General features: G+C 36.1%; 1 protein-coding gene across 3 annotated transcripts in view; it reads left to right on the forward strand.

Annotated features, from left to right (window-relative positions):
- MTA3 (metastasis associated 1 family member 3) overlaps positions 1–26,504 on the forward strand; it is a 131,998-nt gene that overhangs the window by 62,088 nt on the left and 43,406 nt on the right. For all 3 annotated transcript variants that reach the window (XM_069852923.1, XM_069852922.1, XM_069852924.1), the window contains exons 9-15: positions 3,729–3,917; positions 8,969–9,043; positions 12,872–12,930; positions 15,960–16,084; positions 16,876–17,027; positions 17,503–17,725; positions 25,909–25,995. In XM_069852923.1, the coding sequence (XP_069709024.1) occupies positions 3,729–3,917; positions 8,969–9,043; positions 12,872–12,930; positions 15,960–16,084; positions 16,876–17,027; positions 17,503–17,725; positions 25,909–25,995 (910 nt within the window). The remainder of the gene's footprint in view (positions 1–3,728; positions 3,918–8,968; positions 9,044–12,871; positions 12,931–15,959; positions 16,085–16,875; positions 17,028–17,502; positions 17,726–25,908; positions 25,996–26,504) is intronic.

Below are 26,504 nucleotides of genomic sequence, written 5' to 3' on the forward strand. Positions count from 1 at the left end.
TATTATGAGAAAAATATTTATTTTCTTATATTTTGCAGGGTACTCAAAGGCTACTAAACCAGAAACAGATTTAGTCTGGACTACAGTAGCGTAGTAAAGGCTGTGGCAAAATGTAATGTTTTCAGTAATACTAAATATCAGTTTTCTGTTTCACACTTGCTGATATGACTTTACCAATGCAATTCTATTCACATTAAATGCTTTGTTTTTTCCATCAAAACAGTTCTTCAGTTTAACACTTGCCATTCTATGAAGATGTCATTGGAAGAATTTCTAATAAATCCCACATGTTGCACATTCTTCTTATACTCTTCACTGATTAGTAGATTAGAGTCATCCTTGTAACAGTTTTTGTTTGAAAGTTCATGTGCCGTGCTGCTAATAAAGGGTTACAGTTAGTGTTTGAATGCCATATGAATGTTTTTCTAATGCAAATGATCCATTAAGTTCCATTATACTTAATGAAAGGCATATCTTATAATGAGGCACCATAGGAGACACACCAGGTTTAATTATTGTGTGTGTCTGTTCTCCTTTTCCTACCCCTCAGCTGTTAAAAACCCTTTTCCTTTGCTCTTTGGCAATATACTTCTTTCTAAGTTAAGAAAAGACTTGTCATTATAGTAGTTATTCTTTCAGACATTCCCATGTTAATTGGGAGCATATTTTGATCAGCAGTTAAAGTCAGTACAGATGTTTGCAGAAGTCATGGTGTATCTTATGCTTTGGAAGGGGTGTAGGTGCATGACACCAAGAGCATTGAACTGTCTGTATTCTTAATGTAAGACAAGTAAACCTTACATCTGAAGTGCTCTTAATGGTATTTCTGTACACTGCACCTATGGCTTTCCAGTACTCCTAATTAGTTGTTCCAATTACAGTTGACTGTAAACTGACTGATAATAAAGAAAGTACAATAAAGGTCAGTTATAAACATGAGTAAACTTACAGTGGATATACACCTTAGGGAGGTCTTGCAGCTTAACAGCAAGTGAAAGGCTACTTTCAAGCTTTCTTATTTTAGAAACATGGGGAAGGTAATGAGACAAGGCAGAGGACTACCAGTGGTTTTAGAAAACCCTACTGGAAGATATGAAACAAAGTGTTTACCTTCTTAGATTATAGTAAATGCTGTTTTCTTGCAGTGTTAAAGATGAGACCAACCACCAACTGAAAGTTGTATTTCTGCCTTTTTATTTTATTATGAAAATTCATCTATGAGAAGAGAAGGAAACCGGGAAGACATCCTGTTTTAGATTCCTGAATGTTGCATAGTGCATATAGTGATGATGAGAGCCATTAAAACAAAGCAGGTTGATGGAATTGCTTGTTCTTGCAATGGGCTTGTTCAGAGAGCCTGTGCTGCTTTACTTTAAGGGCATAAATATTGTTTTGGACATCTCTTCAAAATTAAAAATATGAACAGGTTTTTCCTTTGCATTTTGAACGGTACTTTTTTAATGACTTTTATTAGACTTCCATATAAGTAGCTCCTGAGATAAACATCCTTGAAATGTTATTGCATTATAGAATCCATACTCTATTTCCAGTTTGAGGTCTTTGTTGTAGGCAGTTCAGTCTGGGTGATTTAAGTGACTACTGAAATTGCAGCTGGCTTGGGAACTGCACGTTATGGCTTTTTTGCAGTGTTCCCCATTGTTCCCTTTCTTCCCACCTCCATGCAGCCCTTCCTTATCTACTGGGGGATAGTTTCTTCATTTACCTGCTTAAATTTCGACTTGAAGTTCCCTCTGTCTGTATGGCTGGTACCTTTCCTATGATGGGATCCTTCGTCTGTGCTGGAGAGCACACTTTTAACGAGAGTTCTTAGGCGAAGAGTGGTTCTTCCCCTATCCTTCAAGCTCTGGTACGGCAGAAGCAACAATAGGTCTTCCCAGCTTCCTGGTCCTTGTGTATCAAGTACCCACTGGTGGTTTGTTTGTTACAGTCCTCTCATCCTTGGATAAAGCAGATAAAAAGGAGGTACTTGAGAGTCTTAGGTTCTAGTAATATATTAAGGCTGCTTTTGCTTTTGCTAGCACAGCAAGGGGAAATTGTTTGAAGGTGAGGGCTGACAAACTTGCATAAGGCAGTGTGCGTTATCATGGGAACTTGTCAGTGTTCTTCTGTCACAGTACAGCTGAGGGAATGCAGTACTCATCCACAAAGTTAATTATGAATGTTTTCTTTTGTAATACCGAAACAAGCTTTAAAGAATCAGATGGTTATTGTAAATGGAAAAATGAACATAAGGCAAGAGCAAGATCCTGATTTTTTCACTTCTGTTGTCATTTTTAAGAAAGTTGGTATCGGTGAATAGATCCAGATTTAGCAGCTGCTTGGAAAATGTCCAATACGTACTGCTTTTCCATAAGGGCTGCAATTTAAACAAAGATTTAACCTTGGTAACACATATACTATAAGAGTTCAATATTTAGGCCTGGTTTACTCATTGGTCAGGAATTTTACATTCTCTAATCTGAAGGTTATGGATTTTAGACAGTGTGCTATGTATTTCCATATTTAAATAGTTCTATACATACTAGAGGGCTTCTGAAGGCTGATGAATTCAACTTGAACCTGAACTAAAAGACTCTGTAAGGTAACGGTAATATTACTTCTTACAAACAGAACAGTTTAAGAATCTTGTGTTTGATAGCTTGGAGAGAGATATATTAAAAGCTGGAGAAAGACTTCAGCCATTCATGGGACATGGCAAAAGATAGGGAGTATTCATTATTTGTAGTGCATTTATATGCAGAAGTTCAACTGGAATTGCTTTGTAAGTGTTCTGTTGACAAATAATGGAAGTATGTTCCTTCCTTGAAAGGTTTCGAGTGCCCCCTCTGATAAGATGAGTTTAGGTCTATGTGAGAGATTTCATGCTCCAGTTAGAGCTCATTTCTGTGGTGGGACAGACAGGTGGGAGACATGTTATTCAGTCACACAAATTATTGTGCTTTATACCTCTGATACCTCCTTGAACACAACAATTGGAGATTGTGGTGTTGGGCTTTTGGGGCACTGAATCAGAAAAGCGGCTTCATTTGCTTCATTTGCTTATTTTCACTGGAGGTGGATTTGTGATGCAGTTGCTTACTTTGCATATTCCCCATCATCGGTTAGTGATGTGAGCAATTCTCTGTTACCCCTGAAGTGAAATGCTGTAACTTTCTGTAACTTCATTTTCTGCTTTTATAAAGGAAGGTGAAATTAATAAAGAAACCGCATTTACCGGTCTCTGACAATAGAGTTTAGCAAGGGACAAAAATCTCGCATGTTTTCTGTAGAATGGTAATGAAAATAATAAACTGCTTCCTTCCCCCATGATAAGAATATTGAGCACATAGATGTCTGTTCAGCTGCTATTTAGAACTTCGGTTAATTGAAAATGTCTCCTCAGTCAATATATGTCACTGTCTCTGTCAGGGTGATTTCTACCAACTGAAGATTTGCTAGCAATGTTTGGTAGCAATATGCAGGAACCAATAAACTAGTGTCATTTTGAGTAAACATTTTATGAAGGCATTTCCTTTCCCAAATAAAGTAATAATTTATTTTCCTTATGTTCCACAGGAGAAAGCCTATGATATCAGAATTGATTCTAAATTTAGCATTAGTGGAAGCTTCTTGCATGGCTTATAGAAAAAGACACTGAATTTGCATTAACTGAAATGGACTACTGTCTGTTTAAACAAGCTTTTTTTTTTTGTTCTTCTCCTTGCTAGTTTCATGCAATGAATACACTGCATAAACACAACTATGATTTGAGCAGTGCCGTTGGTGTTTTAGTGCCACTTGGAGGGCCTGTCTTATGTAGAGATGAAATGGAAGAGTGGTCAGCATCAGAAGCTAGTTTATTTGAAGAGGCATTGGAAAAGTATGGCAAGGACTTCAGTGACATTCGACAAGACTTTGTAAGTACAAAAGTAGGACACTTTTCTGTTACTCTTATTTTCACATGGGTGAGCATAGCTGCTTTCTGTAGGTTTGGAAGATTAGCTAGAGGAGAAATCTGTGTAGCTGATGTATGTAATTAACATACGTTCACATTTTGTCTGGTTGAAAATCAGTATTTTTTCTTGTTCAGTTCCATTCTTTGGAAAGGTGATGACAGAAGATAATCTGTTTAATACCAGGTAGAACCTCTCTTGCAGATATGTTTTGATAAGGATTTTTACGAGGATTTTACAAGCATCTAAAAAAGTTCCAGAAGCTCTTCAGAACTTTTCCACAATTTCCAGTGAAATTCATTAGCAGCCGCATGGCTGACTCCCCTGAGTGTTTTTGGAAAAGATGAGGTTTCCTTCTATGGTTAGCAGAGAGAAATTTATATTCAGATAGCTTTTAAAGTGCACTACAGGGAGTTATTTTGACATATTGGGTGTTTTGGCACTTCTGAAAAGTAAAGGAAATGTTTTCCAATATGTTCAAACTACTCTGGTTTTGATACTGAAATATCAGACTATAGGGCAGCAAAGCTTTAATTTGCTGAATTCTAATGCAGAGTAATGAATTGAAATGGATTCTAACACTAATTGCTGGAATTACTAGTAATTTGGAGATTTTTTTGCACCTTTCTTGAAGAGCCTCTTTCTTTCAAGGAAGAAGACTCCCTCTGTTGTTCTAAATTAAAGTTGGGCTTTGTAAAAAGGTTAGAATTTGAGCCAAAGGAATTCTTTTATTTAAGACTGAAGTCGATTGATACATTTTCACAACAATATCATTCCACTTGACTCAGAGCTCAGAGTTGTTTTTTCTTTGCAGAAGATAGTGTGGGATGGTGGGAAGAGACTTCGCACTGAGTGAAGCTGTCTTTCCTTCACTTTCATAGTTATGAGATGAAACAGATAATTGAATGAAGGTGGGAAGGGAAGGCTATTGTTTTGTTCTGAAGAACTGACATTTTAACAGGTGTATTATAGCTGCGTGCTTAATTTTGAGATTCTTTGGGGAGAAAGTGTTCGCTGCATTCATCATGTAAGATTGAAAATTGCATCATGGATGAAACAGCTCTTGTTAAATTCAAGAAAATATTATTAGAAAAGAATATTTTATAGAGTTTTAATAGCCGTGTCTTCTGACTAAATGTTTCCTAATACAAAGTATTTGGCTTTTCAGAATGCCTGAAGCGCATAATATAGATTTTATTTGCTGTTTACAAGTTGAGTCTTACACAATTTGAGACCAAGTATACCTAAGCCTTGTCTCTGGTATTTATGTAGTATTTTTCTTTTCTGTATAGTTTCTGTATTATGTAACATGTAAGTCTATTGATAAAGACAGTATGGTGATACAGTGGAGTAATGTATTGCAGGGATCACTTTTATGTGTTTGTAGTGTTCACATGCTAGATATTTGAGTTAGTCCACTAGAAGCTGTTCAAAATGTTCCAGTTCTGTCTCTGGTAGACTTCTGATACCTTCCCTTTTTCACTGCTTCTTCCTTTGCAAAATGTAGATCATCTCCCTTGCCCTCCTTCCAAAGCGAAAGCCATGCACAGATTTAGGGGTAGGGTTGTGTAGTTTACTGAGGGCACATTAATGATGAGTTGAAGGGCAGCAGAAATTATTATAGTCTCATTAACTTAGAACAGGGATTTTTGTCTTACCTTTTTTTTTGACCTTTGGAAAAGTGGCATATCATGAAAAACATTGTTCAAAGATCATCTGTTTTATGTATACCCATTTATATGGTATTGGTAACTTAGTGCAAACAATCCTGATGTAATTCGATATAATTTGAAATCTTTCAGTTACATTAGTCATTGTGTAATCCTGGGATATCTTAATTTCTGTAGAGTAAAAAGTGTTCTCACTTGCTATGTAGCATTCTAAAAGTATAGGGATTTGGAAACAAACATGTAGTTTTAAGTAATCATCTAAATTCTTCAAGATTTAGATCATGGATATACGAAAAGTTTTTGCAAGATGAGGTAGGTATAGATATGTAGCACTTAAGGAGTAATTTTCCGTAAGAATATGTTTGTTTATTATCATCTCTCTCTTCAGTGGCTAGTCATTCAAAGTAAGTACTCTTATATGAATTGTAAGAGAATAGAGAAAGAAGCTAATGCACTGGTAGTGTGTAGGCGAGTTGTTTGAGTGTCCACATAGGATCCAATGATAAATTCTGTGGTGCCTGAGGTTAAACTCAATCCTAAGCAGTCCTAGAGTGGTATCACACTACAGGCAAGACTGTCCTGTTGCATGGCAGAAAGTGGAAGGGTTATGTAGTACCTGCTTGAGTCACTATATCACAGAGGAGTTGCCTTTTCTGAATCAGCCCAGATTTGCAAGGCATGGCAGCTGCAAGTGCAGCCCTTAGATAGTTCACTAAAGGACAGGTTAATTTACTTTTCCAGCAATTAGTAAGAACTGGCACTATTTGTTGTTTAATGTGCAGCTCAAGCTTTAACCTATAAACATTAAGTATTAGTAATTATTAAGACAATCTTATCAATTAAATGGTATAAAGGAGTTTACCTTTTTTTTTAATAGACAGGAGAAGCTCATTTGTTGTCAAATCACCAGTCTAGCCTTTGAATCAGCTGTTATAGGAGCTCATTTATTGAGGTTCCTCTGTCTTGAAGAACCTATGTGAAACCTAATCAACTTCAACTTTTTAAGTTAATTGAATTTACCTGATATACTTTAATTACTTCACATCCCAGGGTAGAAGAATGGAAGAAAACTGAATATTTTATGTTCTCCAAATAAAACTGTTTTCCTAATGTTAAGAGACAGCTGTTAGGCTTTTTAATTCTTAGTTTTTCATTATCAACAGTTTTCACAGATTTGTAACTGTTACATCTCAAATATGGCAAGAAAGCCTTTGGGAATCAGTCTTGAACCACGTGTAGAAAACCAGAGCAGCTGCTTTCCAACTTCAGAAGATCGTGGAAACGCGCCTTAAAGTTAACATGTTCCTTTTTAGATAATTTATAACCCTAAGCTTTTCCTGCTGATCAGGCTTGAGTATGTTTTTACCCTGAAGAAACTAAAGAAACTGAAAATTCCTCTCCCTGTCTTTTCCTGCTGACACCTCTTTGCTAATTTTCTCCTATGAAATGTCATGCAGATGGTCATTTTTACTTCTTTCAGTTGGTGTTTAATAGAATTTGGTCATAAGAGAATGTTATTCTGTGGCTGTTCACAGCTTCTCTGACAGTGCAGAGCAATTTCTGGGTAATTCAAGTACTTCTACAGTCTTTTGTCATTTAAGTGTGTAGGTAAACAGAATACAGGATACTCATACTCAGTCTGTTAAACAGGTTTTCAGAGTTGTGACTCAAGCCATAAAAGGATTTTGGTTATCCAGTTCAAGCACCTTAATTTATCTTTCTTTAATTGTAGATGCCTGCTGAGTGAATGAACATATTGGTGTCACAATCATAGTTAAAACAAATTAAAGCTTTTCCAGAAAAAAAAAATGACAAACAATCTGTAGCAGGAATGTGTTAATACGTGTTTAGGAAGGAAAATAAATGTGGAGACACTAATATGTACTCGTTGCCACCTCAACTACATGGCATTGTCAGTGTTCCGTCTGGATGCCTGGAAGAATATGGACTTAGAGATTGACAACTAGCTCACCTGTCACCTCACACCAAACTTGTGTTCCTGTCACTGGCCTTTTCTTGTGCAGATCTCTGTTGAAGCATAATTTAGCTATGAAAATAAAAGGATTTTAGTAAAATTGATTGTGTTGCTGTTTATTGGAACATCAGCTTATGCGCTTGTTACACTGCTGCTTTTTAATTAAACGCAAATGGACAGGGATTTGCACACTGTGGTACACTGCCTGAGAAACAATTCACAGCCGAGTCTGGACCTGAATTCCAGCTCCTGAAAGGCAGAGGTGGGAGCTAGTCTCTGTTCCTCTGAATGTCTGCAGGCAAGCAGCATGAAAAACTAGCTGTGAGCCTCTGCATACAGGAAGACACAGCTTTGATAAGAAGGTCCTCTGCTGTTTTAAAACTTGATTAAAGGTTCAGGAACTTATTCTTTTGGCTTCAGGCATGCAGAAAGCCCCGAAGTGGAGTGAGTAAGGTTGGCTAGCTGTGTTTCCACACCTGTATTTTCCGGGATTTCCAAAAAATTATCTTCATTTCTGGAAAGCCGAGAATACTAGCATTAATGCATTCCTCTAGAAATTACCAGGCATAAGATAGTAGCTTGTTTCCAAGTTATGGTGCAAAATAGCATTAATTTTGTAAGAGACGTACCAATTTAAATTACAGAAAGAATTTATGGAGTTAAGTAGATTATTCAGTGGTAATTAAAAATGGCTGCTCTGTGCTTAATTTTCTAATACATTTTTATTTCATCAATGAACATGTACATCCCAAGTAATCATCAATTGCCTTGAGTTTGCACAGAGATTTTTGTTAAATATTAATTTTCAGTTATCAGTCTTGTTGGTTAAAGTATCATTTATTATAGCTCCCTCTTGAGAGTATATGGAAGTTTATGCAAAACTAGTGATATGGTGTGAGAGGCTGAGTTGTTACGGGACTTGAAAAAACTGTGAACTAAGTATGGTGACTACTGTATTTTTTAAAGTGTTAAATTATCATGAGACTTGAACATAGTCTTGTCAAGATGACTTATTTTCGTCCTGATGTTGTTTTCCATCTGATACATTTTATGATAGAGATGCTACCTTCTGTGTTTCTTGATGGAAATCTGGCTTCTATTTTGATCATTTTGTTTAACCGTATGGCTTAAGCAGAATAAATTACATTTGGGTTTGAATGTGTGATATTGTTGTAATTCTGCATCCTTGTTAGTTATAAGAAAAGGATGTGTATTATTAATAGCAATGTGTATTTGTTTGGCTATGGATTTTAATGTAGGTACTTAATAAATTCACATTTTTCGAGTGTACTTGATTTAATTTGTGTTTAATAAGATGCAAACTTTGCGATTTCTCAGAACCCCTTTAATTTGTAACAAATCTTTTTCAGCTCCCTTGGAAGTCACTGACTAGCATCATTGAGTATTATTACATGTGGAAAACCACCGACAGATATGTGCAGCAGGTAATTTAGTGACTATTTCAGTATGAACTGGTCTGCTACTTTCTGCTACATGTTAAAGCATAAAAATGTGTTTGTGTTCTTAAAAAGAAATATAATAAAAGACCTGTGGTAATATTTTAGGCTACAGACCTGTGGTTTTGTGCTGTTCAGAGGGTGCGTTGTCAAATCCGCTGTTGTCAAATCCGCTGATGCCTGCTGTGCATCACATACAAGAGCTTTTAAAGCTATTTTTATTGTATGTATGTTGGTTTGTAGCAATATGATTCCTGGTTCTCACTGCAATATGGGATAAGATGGAAATGGGCTCCAGAGCAAATGCTTTAGGCTGTGAAGCTGTGCATGGAACTGAAGGAAAAGAAAAAACACAGTATGTTGAAGTGGCTGCTAATGTTACAAACCTTTTATTGGTGCTCCGTGATAAAACTTTACCGTGGCATTGCCGGGGTTTAAACCAAAGCTGAGAACTTCCTTCTGACAGTGGATGTCTTCATCTTCTCGTTGAATATTCAATTGTTTTGGTTTCTCTGGAGAAGAAACATGATAAGATTATATTGGGTACTGGCACTGGGATATTTTGAACTGTTTTAGGCAAAATTTCAGTGCTGATGCTTTTTATATATTGCACTCTATATATTTACTTCTCTTGGATATATAAAATATTTTAAAATACTCCATTTTAATTTATGATTTGATGTTTAGGTTGCATAATTAGTAGCAATGTTAAGTATGCATTGAAAATAAATGGTATGCTGTAAGGATTATACCTGTATTGTTAGATGAATCTTTGGAATTATCCAGATTTTCTTAGTGTGTGCCAAAAGGATGATTGCTTCAGGTTATTCTGGTTTATTTGAAAGCATCTCTACATCATCTTGTTAGGGTATGGAAAGTAAGGGACAAGTCTTTTACCACATAGTAGTGTCTTGAACTATCAGTAGGACCTTTTATTGCTGTGGATAATACAAATAGAAAATAATATACTCTGAATAAAGCCATATTTTTCTGGGTTTGTCACCATTAATTTCACTTATAACACTTTTTTTTCCTATTGTTAATTTTTATTCTAAAAAGCTATTGTCAACAGTGATTTGTTGTGCTGTTTGTCAGCTCTTAATGGCTGGTTAACAGATGATGTTGAAGAATCAAATAAAAAGATTTTATTGATACTGAAAGCCATGGAGTAAGGATAAATTGAAGTGCAAATTGACTTTTGTCAACACTTTTAAGTTGCTCAGAGACTGATCTTGTTTCCTGTGAAATATTTCTGAAACACTTGCTCTAGAGTGGTTGACGGAAGACTAAAACTCCCTTTTTAAAGTTCGCTAGGGCTTTATTGTGACCGTTACTACAATGTGTGTGACTACTACAAAGTGTGTGATGATGTCTTGAGTTTGTGTATTCTTTCACAGGATTAGGTTTTTAGCCACATATACAAGAAAAGCACGTAGGCTTTATGGTTATGTAGAGCTTGAATGCTCTTATAAATGCCTGTGTTTTATTTGCAATTAAGTAAACTTTAGGCATCCGAACTCACAACATGGCAGTACACCACAGGATCGAGTGCTTTAGACGTAGTCTTTCAGGGTCAACCATATGATCATCAGTAACAAAACCAGTATAGGCCAGATGCCTCTTTTTTATCATGGTTAACATTCCTGTAATCCTTCCTAACAACAGATCAGAACTTCATCATGCCCTTGTTTATTTTATTCTGGCGTGATAAAAATAATACAGTTAAATACAGTAAAAGTGATAATTTTATGTATTTTAAGGAGAAAATATGCACAGTAAAAAATAGGCAATTTTCAGATAAATTCTTCTGTAAATATTGTGCTAGAGGGGCAGGGAAGCTTGGGGAAATGGGAAGACAGAAAGTTCAATGCACATAGTTGAATCTTAAATGTATGCTAAAAATTAATTAATGTGAATAGTCACTTCTCACTGACAGTACCGTTGGGGCTTCATACAGCTTCCTACAAAAAGCTTTTACATTTTGACAGTACTTCAAGACTACTTTTGTGATTTCCTTCCCCTTACTGTGTTTTTCTCTTCTGCTCTGATGATCTTGCTAGGTGTGCAGTGAGATTTATTCATTCTTTTTGTAGAATGGGGCCAGTTTGTTATGAACCTCTGTGGTACACATTACCTGCTGACTTGAAGTCTCACATGCTTTTTCAGTTTGAAAACAATTTCTGTATTGCTGGGTATAATATGAAAAGAAGAGACAGTTGTGGAAAGCCTGTGGCCTGAAGCTATTGAGAGGAAAGAGTTCACCATTGAGAGCTCTTCTGCTGAGGCTGTGAAATGTTGTCAGGTGAAAAACTACCAGATTATGACACTCGGAGCATACTTCTGCTGTTCTCTTTCCTTGCTCTTGCAAAAACTGCCTTAAGCAGGCAGAGCACCTGGTGGTTGCATTTCTGCTATGGGCATGTGTAATGCAGTGCAATGTTGCCAAGCCTGGTGCTGGGCAGATGCCACAGAAGTGTCAATGGAAGTTACTTCTGTAGCTCCAAGCACAGCTAGGGTCCTGCTAAAAAAAGGGGGGAGAAAAAGCACCTGTCTAGGAAATAAATAGAAGAGTGCTCTGATATTACAAGGGAATTGATTTGTGGTGCCATGGACTGCTTAGTCTTATTTGTCATGAATTGCTCCTCAAAGGTGCAGGGTTTATAAATGAGACTTATGGTGATGGATAGCACAGAGGCAGCATTCTGAAATGGAAGAGAGTGGTGGCTTACTCAGGCTACTTGACCAGTAAAGCTGACTAACTCTGTAACTCACCTCATGGCTCAGGCAAGAGACTCTCAGAGCAGAGTCTTCTGATGATACTTTTCTCAAGGTGGGGAAACATCATCTTGGATTGTGAACCTTGCAAAAAATGAAATATTACTCAGGCTACTTGACCAGTAAAGCTGACTAACTCTGTAACTCACCTCATGGCTCAGGCAAGAGACTCTCAGAGCAGAGTCTTCTGATGATACTTTTCTCAAGGTGGGGAAACATCATCTTGGATTGTGAACCTTGCAAAAAATGAATATCAGAAAATAGGAGTACAGTAGAGAAGAGAATTGACTGTTGTAGCATAAACGGAGCACTGAATTTTAAACACCTGATAAAGAAAGAGGGAATCTTGAGAGGCAAGAAGGTAGTGTTGTTTGATATGGCAATAACTAAAACTCCTCACCATTTTAGAAGTTAGTGATACTACCTTGACTGCAACATGTTCTGAGTTTTTTGCAAGTATGGAGAAAATAATAATTTAGTAAATTCGTGATATATCTTGATAGTAGTGTAGCTATCCTGCTACTACTGTGTTCTGAGCAAAGGTTTTAATAACACGTGACATAATTAGATGGTTAGTTATTTCTAAGAGTCAGTGGACTTCACTGTTCCACTTCCTTATACTGCTTATAAAGTGCTACCCTCAGGCTTGACAGAGCACTCAAGAAGTATTGAGTTACATGACTGATGAGGAACACATTGTGTACAATTTCACTCATTTATTTTCTACCTATTCTGCAATGAAGGTCAGCCACAGTGTCATATGTTTATGTAGGTGCAATTTATATGAATTGTAGTTGTTGTTTTTATAGTTTTGTTGTCGTATCTGAGGCCTGTGAGTTTTACTAGAAAGGACAGTATACTGAAATTTCGAACTAGTAATAACTTGTTTTTCATAGTTTTCATCTTGTAGATTCTACATTTGTTTAGGAGGCTCTTGTGGAATCACAAATTGAAATAATTTAAAGGTGGTTCATGTGCAGTTTTGTGAAATATCATAGTTGACTATAATGAAATATTTTACTGTGTTATTTTTTCTACTAGAAACGTCTGAAAGCAGCTGAAGCAGAAAGTAAATTGAAACAAGTATACATCCCCACCTAGTGAGTATAACAATAAGGTCTTTTTTAAAAAATGATGTACAGGTAAAACTGCAACAGTTACATGTGTGATATTTTTTATTCTTTTTAATAGTCACTTTCTTAGTATTTGTTACATACAAACAGAATATTTAGAGATGTAATCAGAAGAAGTCACAAATTCTTGTTATAAATGAAACATTTGTACTTAACTGAGCCCATTCTCTTTGACCTGCACACTGCATGTTCTGAAGTGGTGGGAAGTTTTACAAAAGGTGATCAAGTGCTACGTAGAATGCTCACAGGCAAGAAGGGCTTTATCATTTAAAAAGCAGTTTTTCCAGAATAATCAATTCCAAATCCCTGTAGTGCAACACTTCATATTTGTGTAAATGCAGTATTTCAAAATGGAAGCAGTTGTTAAGGTAGTTGCGTAAAATAAAATCACATACTTTCCCATTACAGTTCTATGTTATTGATACAGTTTGTTCTTCAGCTAGAGACAAGAGATGTTCTGGCTGTAAATTAAAGGTAGCAAGCAGCCTAAAATCTTTTATCTTTGAGCAAGTCTTATTAATGAAATCTTTTTTTCTTCTGAGGCATTTTTAATGTGGGGTTTTTTTAGGTTTAAATTCAATGCTATATCTGCCATATCTCCTTCTCCCAAGTGATAGGAGATAGGACAAGAGGGAATGGCTTCTAGTTGTGCCAGGGGAAATTTAGACTGGAGATTAGGAAGAATTTCTTCACCAAAAGGGTTATTAAGCACTGGCACAAGGCTTCCCAGGTAGGTAATTGAGTGACCATCCCTGGAGGTGTTTTGGTGCTTGGGGACATGATTTAGTAGTAGGTTCCAGGTATGTCTGGAATCAGTGATCTCTAAGGTCTTTTCCAACCTAATGATTCTATTAGTTAACATGTAGTTTACAGAAACAAGATATAATCTCTCTTTCATATTCATAATTTCCTTAAGATTATGAGAAGAGAAAGGATTACAGTGGTGGTTTTTTAGGCTTTCTCTGGGTGTATTCAATTTACGTGTATATGAATTTCCCATGGGTGTTCGTATAACAGGAGACTGAAATACTAAATTAAATACTTTAAAAATCCATTGCTGTCTTTTTGATTACTTGTAGAATTTTGTACAATGGGGCTTCATTTCCATATTTCATACAGACTTTAAGCTGGATTTATTAATACAAAGAACAGAATGTTTAAATTCAGCGTTTTAATCTCATCTTTGAAGAAATGTTGTGAGTTGTAAAGCTCAAGTCTCTAATAAATGATACCTTTTAAGAAAAGGTAAGCACTCTAGTAGGTGTATATCCTAACCCTGCTTTGGGTAAACTGTAAGGTGCTTGGTTTTTACGTAATGCTTTTTCAGTTTAATTTCCTTGGTCCATGTGGACAGTTTAGGACTTCTGCCAATATGTTTGCAGCAGGGACTAGTTGTATTGCGTGACAAAACCTGTTCTGAAATGTAGGATTTTTACTTTTACTTTTTTTACTGTCTGTCTTTTGCCTTCATGCCAAGACAAAATCCATATTCAACAGTGAGAGGATAGGACTTTCAAATGTTTGATAACTGTGCAGTCTGGGGCACACGTGGGCAAATGGATTGCTAGCACTCTGTTTCAAGACTGATTTATTGTATTCGAAATCTGAGTAGTATTGTTTCTCAGAGGTGAATTCCTTTTTGAACTTAATCGTAATGTAATTCCTGTAAAAGCAAGGTTCTGTCCTAAGTATCAGAGTCCCCTTTAATTCATGGTTTGTCTGGAAGGTAACTGAGCAAGTGATCATAATGTGGGACACTTGTCTATCAATCCCTCCTCTTGTACCTTGTGTCCAAGGTACTTTTGTTAAAGAGTATCTGGAAATCGTAAAAGTGCCTCTAACTGGATATAGTGTAAAAGAGAGAATGCAGGAGACAAACTTGCTGGGATTTGTAGTGGCTATAGATGGGAGATGTCTAGTCTATTTAGACTAGACATGAAGAAATACATCACAATGATTATGGTGAGGCGCTGGCACAGGTTGCCCAGGGAAGTTGTGGGTGCACCATCCCTGGAGGTGTTCAAGGCCAGGTTAGATGGGCCCTTGAGCAGCCTGGTCTGGTGGGAGGTGTCACGCCCGTGGCAGGGGGGTTGGAAGCGGATGATCTTTAAGGTCCCTTCCAACTCTGTGATTTGGAGTAGACACTTAAAACAGCAAAGATGTCTTCAATTTGTCATTTTAACTACTCTTGAATATATTTTATGCTATGAAAAGTAATGAATAATCATCTTAAGAGCCAATGTATCCAGCCTTGTGTTGTATAGAGAATGTAGCTTGTCAAAAGTGTAGTTAACATCCACAAAGTTGGAGCCTTGGAAATATTGTACTTCACAGAGGATAGTAATTCTTTCTGAATTGACTGACCTGTAAAGTTTTATTTCACTGAAGTATTAGTAGTTAAAATAATCACAATAATAACATTATAATACAACAACAAAAATCCAAAACCAATTCTTTAGCCTTCTCAGAGAGAAAGTAGTTTAGGACAGAACCCTGATATTATATTGCCTGATATTATAAGGGCCAGCTTTGCCAGAGTTATGACGTTCACATTTACTGCACTTGATGGAAAGATATGTACTTCTGCTTGAGACAGGAGGCAGCAGACCTTCTCCTAGGTTGGGCAGCCTTGTAGTATTACAGGCAGTATTACTGGCCTGACTTATTATACTTCACACAAAGTCCAGCCTTACCTTTTTAAAACTTTATCTGTTGCCTGGAACTCTCTTGTTAAATTCTGATTTGTGTCAGGCTACCTTGGCAAGTAGTTTAGACTATTTTACAAAATCTGTAAATTTTTGTAGCAACTCTTTATGTGGCAAGCCTCTTACCATGCTGAAAATACAAGAGGAGTATAAAAATCAGTCTTCTTTAGAGCAGATTTAGCAGATGTTGTCACTACACATCAGAATTCCAGAATTACATTGATTGTTGACTAACTGGCTGTTTTTTCTTTTTTTAACTGGCTACTATTTTTTTTTTTTTTAAATTTTAAGCAATAAACCAAATCCCAATCAAATATCCAGCAGCAATGGGAAACCTGCTGCAGTCAATGGAGCAATGGGAGCCTCGTATCAGGCGCAGGCCTCACTAATAGGTCGGGCTTGTGAAAGCTGCTATAGTAAGTAAATTTATTATTAATTTTTTTTAATAATTCTGGAGTTTTGGCTAATCTTCACATGCTTTTTAAACAGAGGTATGTTCTTTCATTGGAATGCTGCATTCAATATATTGATTAAATATCAATATTCTAATCCATTTTGTTATTTTTTAACAATTCAGAAAGTATGGAAAGATAAAGTAGTGTAGTATGATTAATATGATGGCACTGTTATTATACCTTTACCTTCAAAATACTGGATTCATATTCATAAAACCATATTTTGTATATAGAAAATTTGAATTATATACTTTGTTGTTTTTCAAATTTTCTTGTGATTACATTAAGAGATTGAAGGTTAAATTAGTCTTTCCTGCTGATTCTCCACACACACAATAGGAAGGTATATATGCATCTTCAAGGTCAGTGGGAGATGTGCTTATCCTTTTCTTATATGAATCTTGATTAATAAGTGCTCACTTTGGATGACTTGAGCAAAGTAAACAGATCTTAAGTAAGTCTTAACAAGCAACTTAATAAGCCTGTCTTCCAGCATAAGATTAGAAATAGGGGAGGATTTATAGGTTGTTTTTATTTGGTAGTCGCCTGGAAAGAAGTTTGTTCTTGCCAATACATAGTCTCTGGTTTGAAATTAAATGCGGAAGCATTCTGGTAATTTCCATTTGAAGTTGACTTCTAGGGTGGTTTTGTAAAAATAAATCTACTAAAAATTGAATTCTTATTTTCTCTTATTTTTGGATTTGTTACTGAATGTAACATGCACCAGTTCACCTGTGTTCTCTCCTCCTTAGCACCACAGTCTCACCAGTGGTATTCTTGGGGTCCTCCTAATATGCAGTGTAGATTGTGTGCATCTTGTTGGATTTATTGGAAGAAGTACGGTGGCCTGAAAATGCCCACACAGACAGATGAAGATAAACTGTCTTCCAGCCAACCTACAGAGGTAGGACTGTGTAGATAAATTTCCCTAAATCAAAATGGGGTGCTTTCACATGACTGCTCTGATTTGATTATTTAATGGAGTGGGGTGTTATGTATGTTTTCAACTTTGGTATTGCAAAACACAATTTATTAATCCTTTTCCTGTCTTAAATAGAACTGAACAGTGTGCAGGTCCTGCCATGTCTTTATTTGACCAAGACTTAGATAAACAAACATCTACTTGGTGCATTTTTGAGGGACAAATGTCATCTTGTCAGTCAAATCATGTGTTATCTATGAAATGTTTATATGACTATACAGTATCTCATCTAGCATGGCATTATATATCAACTCATAATAGAGTTCTCTACTCTCTATTTTTAGCTTCATACCTAAGTCCAAGTTTTTTTATGTAGTGCTTATAAATATTATTTGATTACCTTTGTGAATTTTTTTAATGCTGTCATTTATTATGATTTTTTTGTTTGTTTTTGTAGGAAGCCCATGTTAGAACGCACATGTCCCGGCAGGCCACACAGGGAATTCCAGTTCGTAACACTGGAAGTCCAAAGTCGGCAGTGAAAACACGTCAGGCTTTCTTTCTTCACACAACGTGTTGGACAAAACTGGCCCGTCAGGTCTGCAAAAACACCCTCCGGCTGCGGCAGGCAGCAAGACGTCCCTTTGTCCCTATTAACTGTGCTGCCATTAAGGCAGAATGTAAGATGTTTTTTTAATTCTTAGTTCTGTGTGCTGTGCTTCCCACCCATTTTTGTCTTCTAATTTTATTTTCTTTTTCAATAAACATTTCTGGTCTATACACTTTTGCTTTTCATTTTTTCATTTGTTCAGCATATCACCAACACATTGGATAAAGTCTGGCTGCCTTGAAGAGATTTCAGGCTTAGGAAACATTTCAGATGAATTAAAAAGGAGATAACTATTACCTCGTTCACTTTAAAAAATTGTCATAAAAAAAATTGGGAGCAGGAGGGGAAATCAATGCCATGACATAAAAACCATGCTTCCTAATAGGCAATTTAAAAGAATTTTGCTTCTATATTGTTTGTTTATTCATTCACTGCGCAGAAAGCATAGATCTAAATATGTTCTACTTTTTCTCAGTGGGTTTGGTCAAGCTGAGGACGCATAAGGATTTAATCTGCCCTGTGATACAGCCTTTTGTTATTGTTATTATATGATAACTATGTTTATAATTTCATCATAATTGCATCTTTTTTTTCTATTCCTGTTTTAAATTACAGTTTTAAAGAAATTTGTATATTTGGCTAGTTCTTTTTATAGCCAAGATACGAAGAATGGATAAATTCTCCAGTAGTGTGAGAAAAGGTTATGAGTTGTTGCAGATAGCAACAATAAGTCTCTTTATGAGCATGTATGTGTAAGTTCTGCTGCAAAGTCACAATATGTCAGTAAGTTTTGTATCTGCACCGAGTCCAATTGCTTTACTGCTTGTGCTGTTTGGTTACGTTTCCTGTCTTCCACAGGTGCTCAGAGCAGATGTTTGGTATTCCAAGATGAGCCATGCTAGTTCATAATACTGTCAATTGTATTAGAATTGAAGAGACCTTTTTAGAATATTAGATGTTGTTTTTACAATGACATTTACTAGATTAATGCTAAGTATTTTCCCAGCATACTCAACTGGGTTGCCAGTGATATCGGTGCTAATTATAAGAAATTTACTCCATGGAGTCTTAAAATCTTGTTTTGCGCAATTGGTTTTCCCTTAGTACTTCAACACCAGCCTTTCCTTCATGTGCAAACTCTTCACATACTTCTGCAGTCATCCAGAACTTGGTGAATATCTCTTCATTGTCTTTGCCTTATTTATTTAGTTGTCCTGTTGGCCATTTTTTTTCTTCTGTAAAAGCTATGCATGTCAGGAGCAGCTTTCGAATTTCAGGAGACCATATGTCCATTGTGTGAGTAAAATGGCTTGTATTTAATGGATGAAGTGTGTCTAATGCTGGACAAGGATTATATTTTGAGTCCTTAATACAAAGTAAGAATTATTTTCTGAGTGGACAGCATTGTACCTTTTTTAATGTAATTGGCACCGGTTTCTGCTGAATCACAGAAGAAAATGTTTTAGAAGTTTACCTAAACCTTGAATCTTTTTATCCATATCCCTATTCCTTCTCCCTCACTGCAGTAACTCAGTTGGAAAGAACATGAAACTTTTGTTTAAGGAAGTGAAAAATATAGAAGAAAAAATGTTTCATTTAACTGTAAATCCTCATACTAGACCAAGTGTTTTATACACTTTAAAACAAAGGAATGAGAAGCTGAGCTTTTCAGCAGGAATAGTTGATCTTGTATCAGAGTGGCAGTGTTGTGAATGCTTTCTCTTTGTTCCTTTGAATGAAAAACTGCCACATCAGATTAACGTCAAGAGCAGAAAGGTTTTCTTTTTTCCTGTAGTCTGTCTTTCGGTTTTATTTTTTGCTTAAAGAAAATTTGAACATTAAAATTTTGTCTTTTTGAATAATGAAGTTTTATGATTAGACCTAACATAGATTGAAAAGGAGAAAGTCACAGTTGGCAATGCTTTGTGAACACAACATTCAAAATGTTTTATAATAGCGTTAACCAGATGTTACTTCATTCAAATAATGTCACTCGTGTTTCTCTGTGTACACACACACATATATACATGGACCACACACATTCTGTTTCTGGCAGTATCTCTCTCTGTGGAATTGTACTGTGTTCCTACCTGTGTTGTCATATGCTTTTTCTAGTAAAGCCTAGTAAGTAAAAAAACCTAAAAAAAAAGGTTTTCTAGTTTTGTTCCCGTACTTGTATCTAGTGACCTGTGTTCAGTGCACTCTGGAGATTTTAATGTTTTAACTAAATAGGCTCTCTCTTCCTGAATGCCTTGAGTCTTTTTCTAAGGATAGCTTGATGCAAGTAATTTTCATTTTTTAAAATATTTAAATTATATATTCCATTAACAGTAATGATTTCATATGTTGAATATCACTGAGTAATTACAAGATTGAATGAAAGTCTCCATTGGTGTTATAAAAGTTACAGTTGTTCTTCGATAATAACCTGTCCAGAATGGCAGGTCATCCATGATGTGATACAGCATGAGGTGGTCAGGAGATGCAAGAACTGATTTGGAATATGTTTTCTGTGTTGGTGTGGTGAAACTTGAATCTCATGATTGCTTAGATGCTTTGTCAGACTTGCCTGATTCTCGGTGTGTGCCAAACTAGTGTTTTGAAACATAACTGCGTTTCATAACTGTATTGCAGCAGACACCATACCAACACTCAGAAACCATAAAACCTAAGGAGAGAAGGATGGTAGGACACTTAACCCAGCAGTGTATGAGGTTTTATGCCTTTTTAGTCGCATGCAATTTGTTGAAGTGCCAGGCTCTAATTGAAACTAATTCCCACTTTTGAGAAAAGTCTAAAAAAGCCAGTCAGAGCTAGCTCATAAAATAAATTGATTTTTGCAGTCCACCTGAACTCATCTGCAAATATCTCTTTTGTTTCAGAGGGGCATGGAAGCCTCTGAGAGCGCTGTTCTCAGGCCCAACGTCTTTTAGGTGAAACCAAATTTCAGACAGAGCGTTGTTTTATCATTGTAATTCCACCCACATCATCTGCCTTCCACCCACATCACTGACAGAAAACAAGATCTTATGCTATGTTCTTTGTTCCTTCAGTTAGTGCAGGGAAATAGATTTTTCTCATGAGTGAACTGTACAGCATGATCTCTGCTCTGATGCCAGCAGGAGGTACTGGAGATATTGCATTTGCATCCCAATTCAATCTAGGGATAATCACCAGGAGGTTGAGAAGGCATGGATCTCCTGCTAGGAGCACAACCCAATTTAGGAAGTCTCAGACTTCATTCTGCCTGAAGATAATAGACTTGCTGTAGTGGTTGACAGTAAACTTGTCTGGTGGATTTCCAAGCATATCTAGAACTAGTGACCTGTTCTACTAAGAGGAAGTTCCCATGCTCTAAATTTGGCAAAATACCTTCTTTTCAGTTTGAATATATTGCAAGGTTCTTTCTGAAAGTTAAGCAAAATTATCCTATCCACGGAAGGCCTCTTAATTAGAGGAGACCAAAGTGGGCCTTCTTCTCCAGACAGTCACCGACAAGATTGGGTCTGTCTCCAGGTTACAAGCTTATTGATATTGAGCTGTGTGTCTCTGAACCTTATTACTCTAGCATGGGAAGTTTTATGGGGGATTTTTTTTTTCCTATTCAGATATAGTTTTATCATTATAACTATATATATTAGTTATAGTAACTTATATTTTGGTAACTACACTCTGTGTTGTAGATATGATTGTCAAAATGTTTTCAGTGGAAGATTATCTGTTATAGTGTGTATAGTTATCTGGAAATGGGTATGCTGCTCATGACCATCACTTAACATACCTTTAAATCTGCAGATTTAAGAACAAGTTTGGTACACGGTACTTGCTTGTTGCAATCTGGTTTTATAAACAAGTGAAAGATAAGTGAAAATTAGGTAGAAAATTAAGTAGCAAAGATCTTGATGTGTCTTTGTAAGGATGCAGCCTATGCTTTCTGGCATAAAACTATCTGTTCATCTGAAGTAAGCAAGATTTGCAGGTATTGAGTCACATATAACTTAGATTTTTTTATTTTGATAGCTTTGGAAGATCATCTGGCTGCACTGAGGATGAAAGTATTTTCTCTACCATTATCTATTAATATAATTTGTGCCAGACTTTAGTACCCAGTAAAATAATTAAAAGAGCACACTGTTTTTTTGCCAAGTTTCTAAAAACAGAATTCAGAGAGTACGCAGAACACAGTAGATTCATTAGATAATCTGAATTTTGGTAAAGATATGATGGAATATTGAAGAGAAATAACTCCCCAGTGAGAGTCTCTAAGCTTCAGAGACCTAAAATTTAATATATAAAAAGAAGAAAGAATTAAAAACCCTTTTCAAAACTAAAAGAACAAACCTAATTCTCCATCATCTTCTGCATAGCATTCCTGATTTTGTTGACTTCTGTAATATCCACAGCAGTCATCACTTTTCTAAGTTAAGAATTTGTTCTCAAACCTTCAGAGAATCCATTTCACACTGTGGTTCATAATGTTCCCTGTAGTTTTTTTAATTGTCCTTGTATATGTTTTAGTGCCCCAAATTGCATGTACTTCAAGACACAAGTTTCCCATGATTTTAGAGGCTTACATTATATTTTCTATGTTGCTTTTTCATCCTATCATCATTATTGCTAATATCATCATTTTTTTATTACTTCTGAGTATTGTCTAGATGTTTTTAGAAAGCTGCTGATACCGACTCTGTGAATTCTTTCCTGATTAGTGATGGTTTAGCACCCATTATTGTATCTGTGTGTTACAGTCATTTTATCCCTTAAGAATTAACTTAAATTTATCCTTGATCCAGCTGATAACCTTTGCAATCAGTTTTAGCTTTGATTATGCTCAGTGATTTCTTATCAGGAAACTTTTAAGTCCTTAATCACCTATCTTCATGATCTTTTCTATGTTGAATAGCACAGATCCTTTGGGGATTGCATAGGCAATTGGTTTTAATCAGGTGACAGTTCCTTAAAAGCCGTTCTCTTTTCCCCTGTGACAGCTATACACAACTGTCTTTTTTTGTTAAAAAAAAACAACTAATTAAAGTTTGTTAAAAGCTAATTGAAATGCAGAGTTGGATGCCAGAGGAGCTGCCTGCATACTTGTCATAATTCCTTCAGAGGCGGGGACCTCTGAAGGTCTCTGATTCCACCCCCTGCATAAAGTTCATATGTTCATGGGCCTTTTGTCCAGATGAGATTTGTTTATCTCCAAGGATGGAGACTCCACGGCTTCTCTAGGCACCTTTTCTAGTGTTCAGCGTCACAGTAAATAATTGTTTCCTTATATCCAGCCCCCAACCGGCTTGGTGACTCTCCAGTAGCTGGATTTGCTCCAGTACGTCTGTGCCTTTAGGTAGTGGGGATCCTAGAATTCAGCACAGGGTCTGGACATGGTTTCGCGGAGGCTGAGGGAAAGGGTTAACCTCCCTCACCCTACTGGCTGTACTCATGCTGGTAAGGCCCCATATGCAGTCGTCCTTCTTTGTTGAAGAGACACACCACTGAATAATGTGAACACATTAAGCATGTTTTCCCTTTACAAGGTATTTGTTGGCTTCCTTGATGTTTTCATATTTAACTATAACCCTCTATTTATAGTTCAGCCCTTTTGCCAGTCTGCAGATGTGCTTACTGAAGAATGTTATCACATTTGCTGTGGTTTTGTTCTCTTGAACAAAACTAGTTCAAGTATTAGTTAAATGCTAGTGGTGTACATGCTCAGTAGTTTCTGCTTAGATGAATTCCAACTGGTCCTGGTAATATGTTTTTATTCGTCATCCAGTTTGGTTTGACGTTATTTCCTGTGGATACTTTGATGTGACACAGTTCTCATACTTTCGTCTTAAAAGGATCATGGAAGTGAGCTTCTTTAAGTTCTTCCGCAGTGAACGCTGATGCAAAGAATACTTCAGCTTTTCTGCCATGTCTTTATCTTTCTTGTTTTCCTAACACCTTTATCTCCTGTGGCTACAGACACTCACTCACTTTCTGCTTTTAATATGTTTCAAAAAATACACTATCAAATATAATACTCTTTTTTTTAAATATTCTTTTTCTCATTGCTTCTGCTATGTCACTGATCTTACTAAGATTTTTACTGTTCACGTGGAAGCCCATATATTTTTTTTGCAAGCTGTTTTCACTTTTGGTTTTGACAGCTTCCTACCTAAATTTTATTCTATGGTTTTACATTGGAGATTGAAAAACAACTGTGTTTTTCTGTACGTAGTGCATAAAGATCATAAACTTTATTATACTTTTTATAGGCATACCATATTGTGGATTAAAGTTCACTGCTGTTAAACATATTTAACTGTTCTAATAGATAGGTGTACTGTGGAATACGCACCCAGTATCAGTTTGGTGAACATGCTTTGCCTTAAGCATGGAAATTGTGCTCTAATTGCAGTCTTTATTCTCAGTCAACGCGTTAATATCTCACCATGATACAATGTCTCTTTTTTTACAGTGAAGAGATGTAGATGGAAAAATTTCTTGGTAATTACTTCTTAGGCGATGCTTTGCAGTTCCCAAAGTAACTGTAAAATACTTACTGTATAGTCTGTGCTTATTTTACTAAGGGAGACGGTGGAGACACATCATTCTAGTCTGTCAGTTAAAATACTTCAAGAGTTGTGGAATATTAAAAATATTCCAGACACCAGGTTCAGGGCAATTTTTTTTCCCACTGACAACAGTATATTTTGTTATTAAGATAAAATAAGAAAGTACTTCATGTGTTCAGCATTAGGGCTCTAGAACCTTTGAACTGCCCAGATATCAGCTAGCATTTCCAGGCTTTCAAGTAGATTTCCTAATATATCAAAATAAGTTGTGCATTTTCTGCTGCATTGAAAGCACCTGTGAACACGTTGAAACACTTCAGGCATGGCTGTGTGTTTCATGACCTACATGGGTTTTGCACAGAGCTAGATAGAGTACGTATGAGTCACGGAACAGGATAAGATATTGTGTATATAGTACTTCACAATCTCTTCATATATTCTATCTCATGTACTCTAATGAAGCAAAAGGGAGTATTTTGGTAAAACACAAAGTGGAGATCAAGTGGAATTACAATTATTATTATAATCTATTTGTAATATCTAGCTCCTGTGAAGCTTGTTAGAAAATGCAGATCTGGACAAGCAGGTGTGAAACCTATGCAGAGAAAGGTGTATGTGTAGGTATGTATGTGTGGGAAGTAATTCCATGTGAGACAATTTAGATCTACACAATCAACATATGAGTGCAATTCTATATAAAACATATTACCTGTGTTTTAGGGACACTTACAGCCCTATATGGGGATTGCTTCCATGCTTGTGGAAGGCACATAACCCAGTCATTCTAAGTAGCTTAAAAAAAGATAATATAATTCCAGTAGTCTTGAAAGTATTTACTGAAACCTACTCTCCTGTGAATTTTTGCTTCAGGTTGATTGATTCTGCTGTCAAAGCGTGAACCTCTTCATAGTAACACTTATGCGTTTGGGGCATTTAGCCAGATTCTCTCGTATATTTGCAGTGCCCATAAAGGTGTGAGTTCGTAGTTGTAGCATCAAATTTAAGGTAGTTACTGAACTGTTTGTTTTCATTTGCTATGCAGGAAGTTATGGTTTTCGAGAGCTTTGAGTTCCATCAGACTTGGTTATAACTGACCAATTTGTTCAAAAGTTTATAGTAAAGGGGTTTTTTGATTGTTTGGTTTGGGTTTTTTTAGAGTTTCATATTGCCGTGGTAGCCCCTGTATTCAGTTTTACTTATTAAGAATTATATTAATCACCATACCATGCAAGTGAGACATGACAGAAATCAAAAGTCTCAATTTTAAATTCTTCTTACCTCTGCAGTACCCCATTTACAAGCCAGACAAGCTTGTATTAAACAATGAAGAATTCAATGTAAATTATTTTGAATAGCCAGAGCTGCTTTTATTTTAGTACTCATGTTTTTGTCTGTTTCATTTGCCTAGCTGTCTCCAAAAAGACTTCTTAAGCAAAATAAAATGCAATCAAGTTGCATTAGAGCTCGCATTAACTTTTTAAAATGTTAAAGAAAAAAATCGTAACAACCTGCATGAATAAGGTCGTAATCTGCCTTTAAATATCCATCGTTGTTAGTGTTGTTAAAAGAAAAATGTGTACTGAAAGAAAAAAATAAACTTGTGGTAAAAACGCAAGTCAGAAACTGGTTGGTATGTCCTAATTATATTTGTAGTGGTAAAGTATTTAAACTGAGTTTTATTCTTTAAAATTCTCAGATGCAGATCGGCATTGTGAACTTGCTGGAAATCCTCTGAAGATAAAAAGCACCAGAAAACCACTGTCATGTATCATTGGGTATTTAGGTGCGTATCTGCCTCCAGAGAATAACAAACCAAATGAACATTTGGTGTGTACCAATGCCTAAAAACCCTATATACACAGAATGAAAGATTTATGCTTTTAGTAACAAGAAAATGATAAAGTTAATAAATTAATAAAAATTTTGGTCTGCTGTCAGTTGTGAAACTGCATGATTGAACTTGCAGGATGTAGACAGAAGGCCTTCTGATACTGCTTTAGAATGCCTGTGAAGCTGGATGTAATTCAGAATGTGAAAAATAGTCTGGTAGTCTAAATTGAAAAATAAGCAGTTAAAGGGGAGATACTCAGTATGCTCAATTCGGCTCTATGGTGCTTCTTGAAGCCACTTGCAATACTCCTATGTATTTAAAAGGAGGAGACCTCAGCCATACTAAGACACTGATCTTTTAATTTGATGGCATAATTCTAGAAGATGTGATGAAATCTGAACTGAGATCACAGCCAAGAGGGCAATAAACTTGGATAAGGTAATAATGAGAGGAGAAATTCT

The sequence above is a fragment of the Phaenicophaeus curvirostris genome, chromosome 2 (genome assembly GCF_032191515.1).
Source record: "Phaenicophaeus curvirostris isolate KB17595 chromosome 2, BPBGC_Pcur_1.0, whole genome shotgun sequence".
Lineage (NCBI taxonomy): Eukaryota > Metazoa > Chordata > Aves > Cuculiformes > Cuculidae > Phaenicophaeus > Phaenicophaeus curvirostris.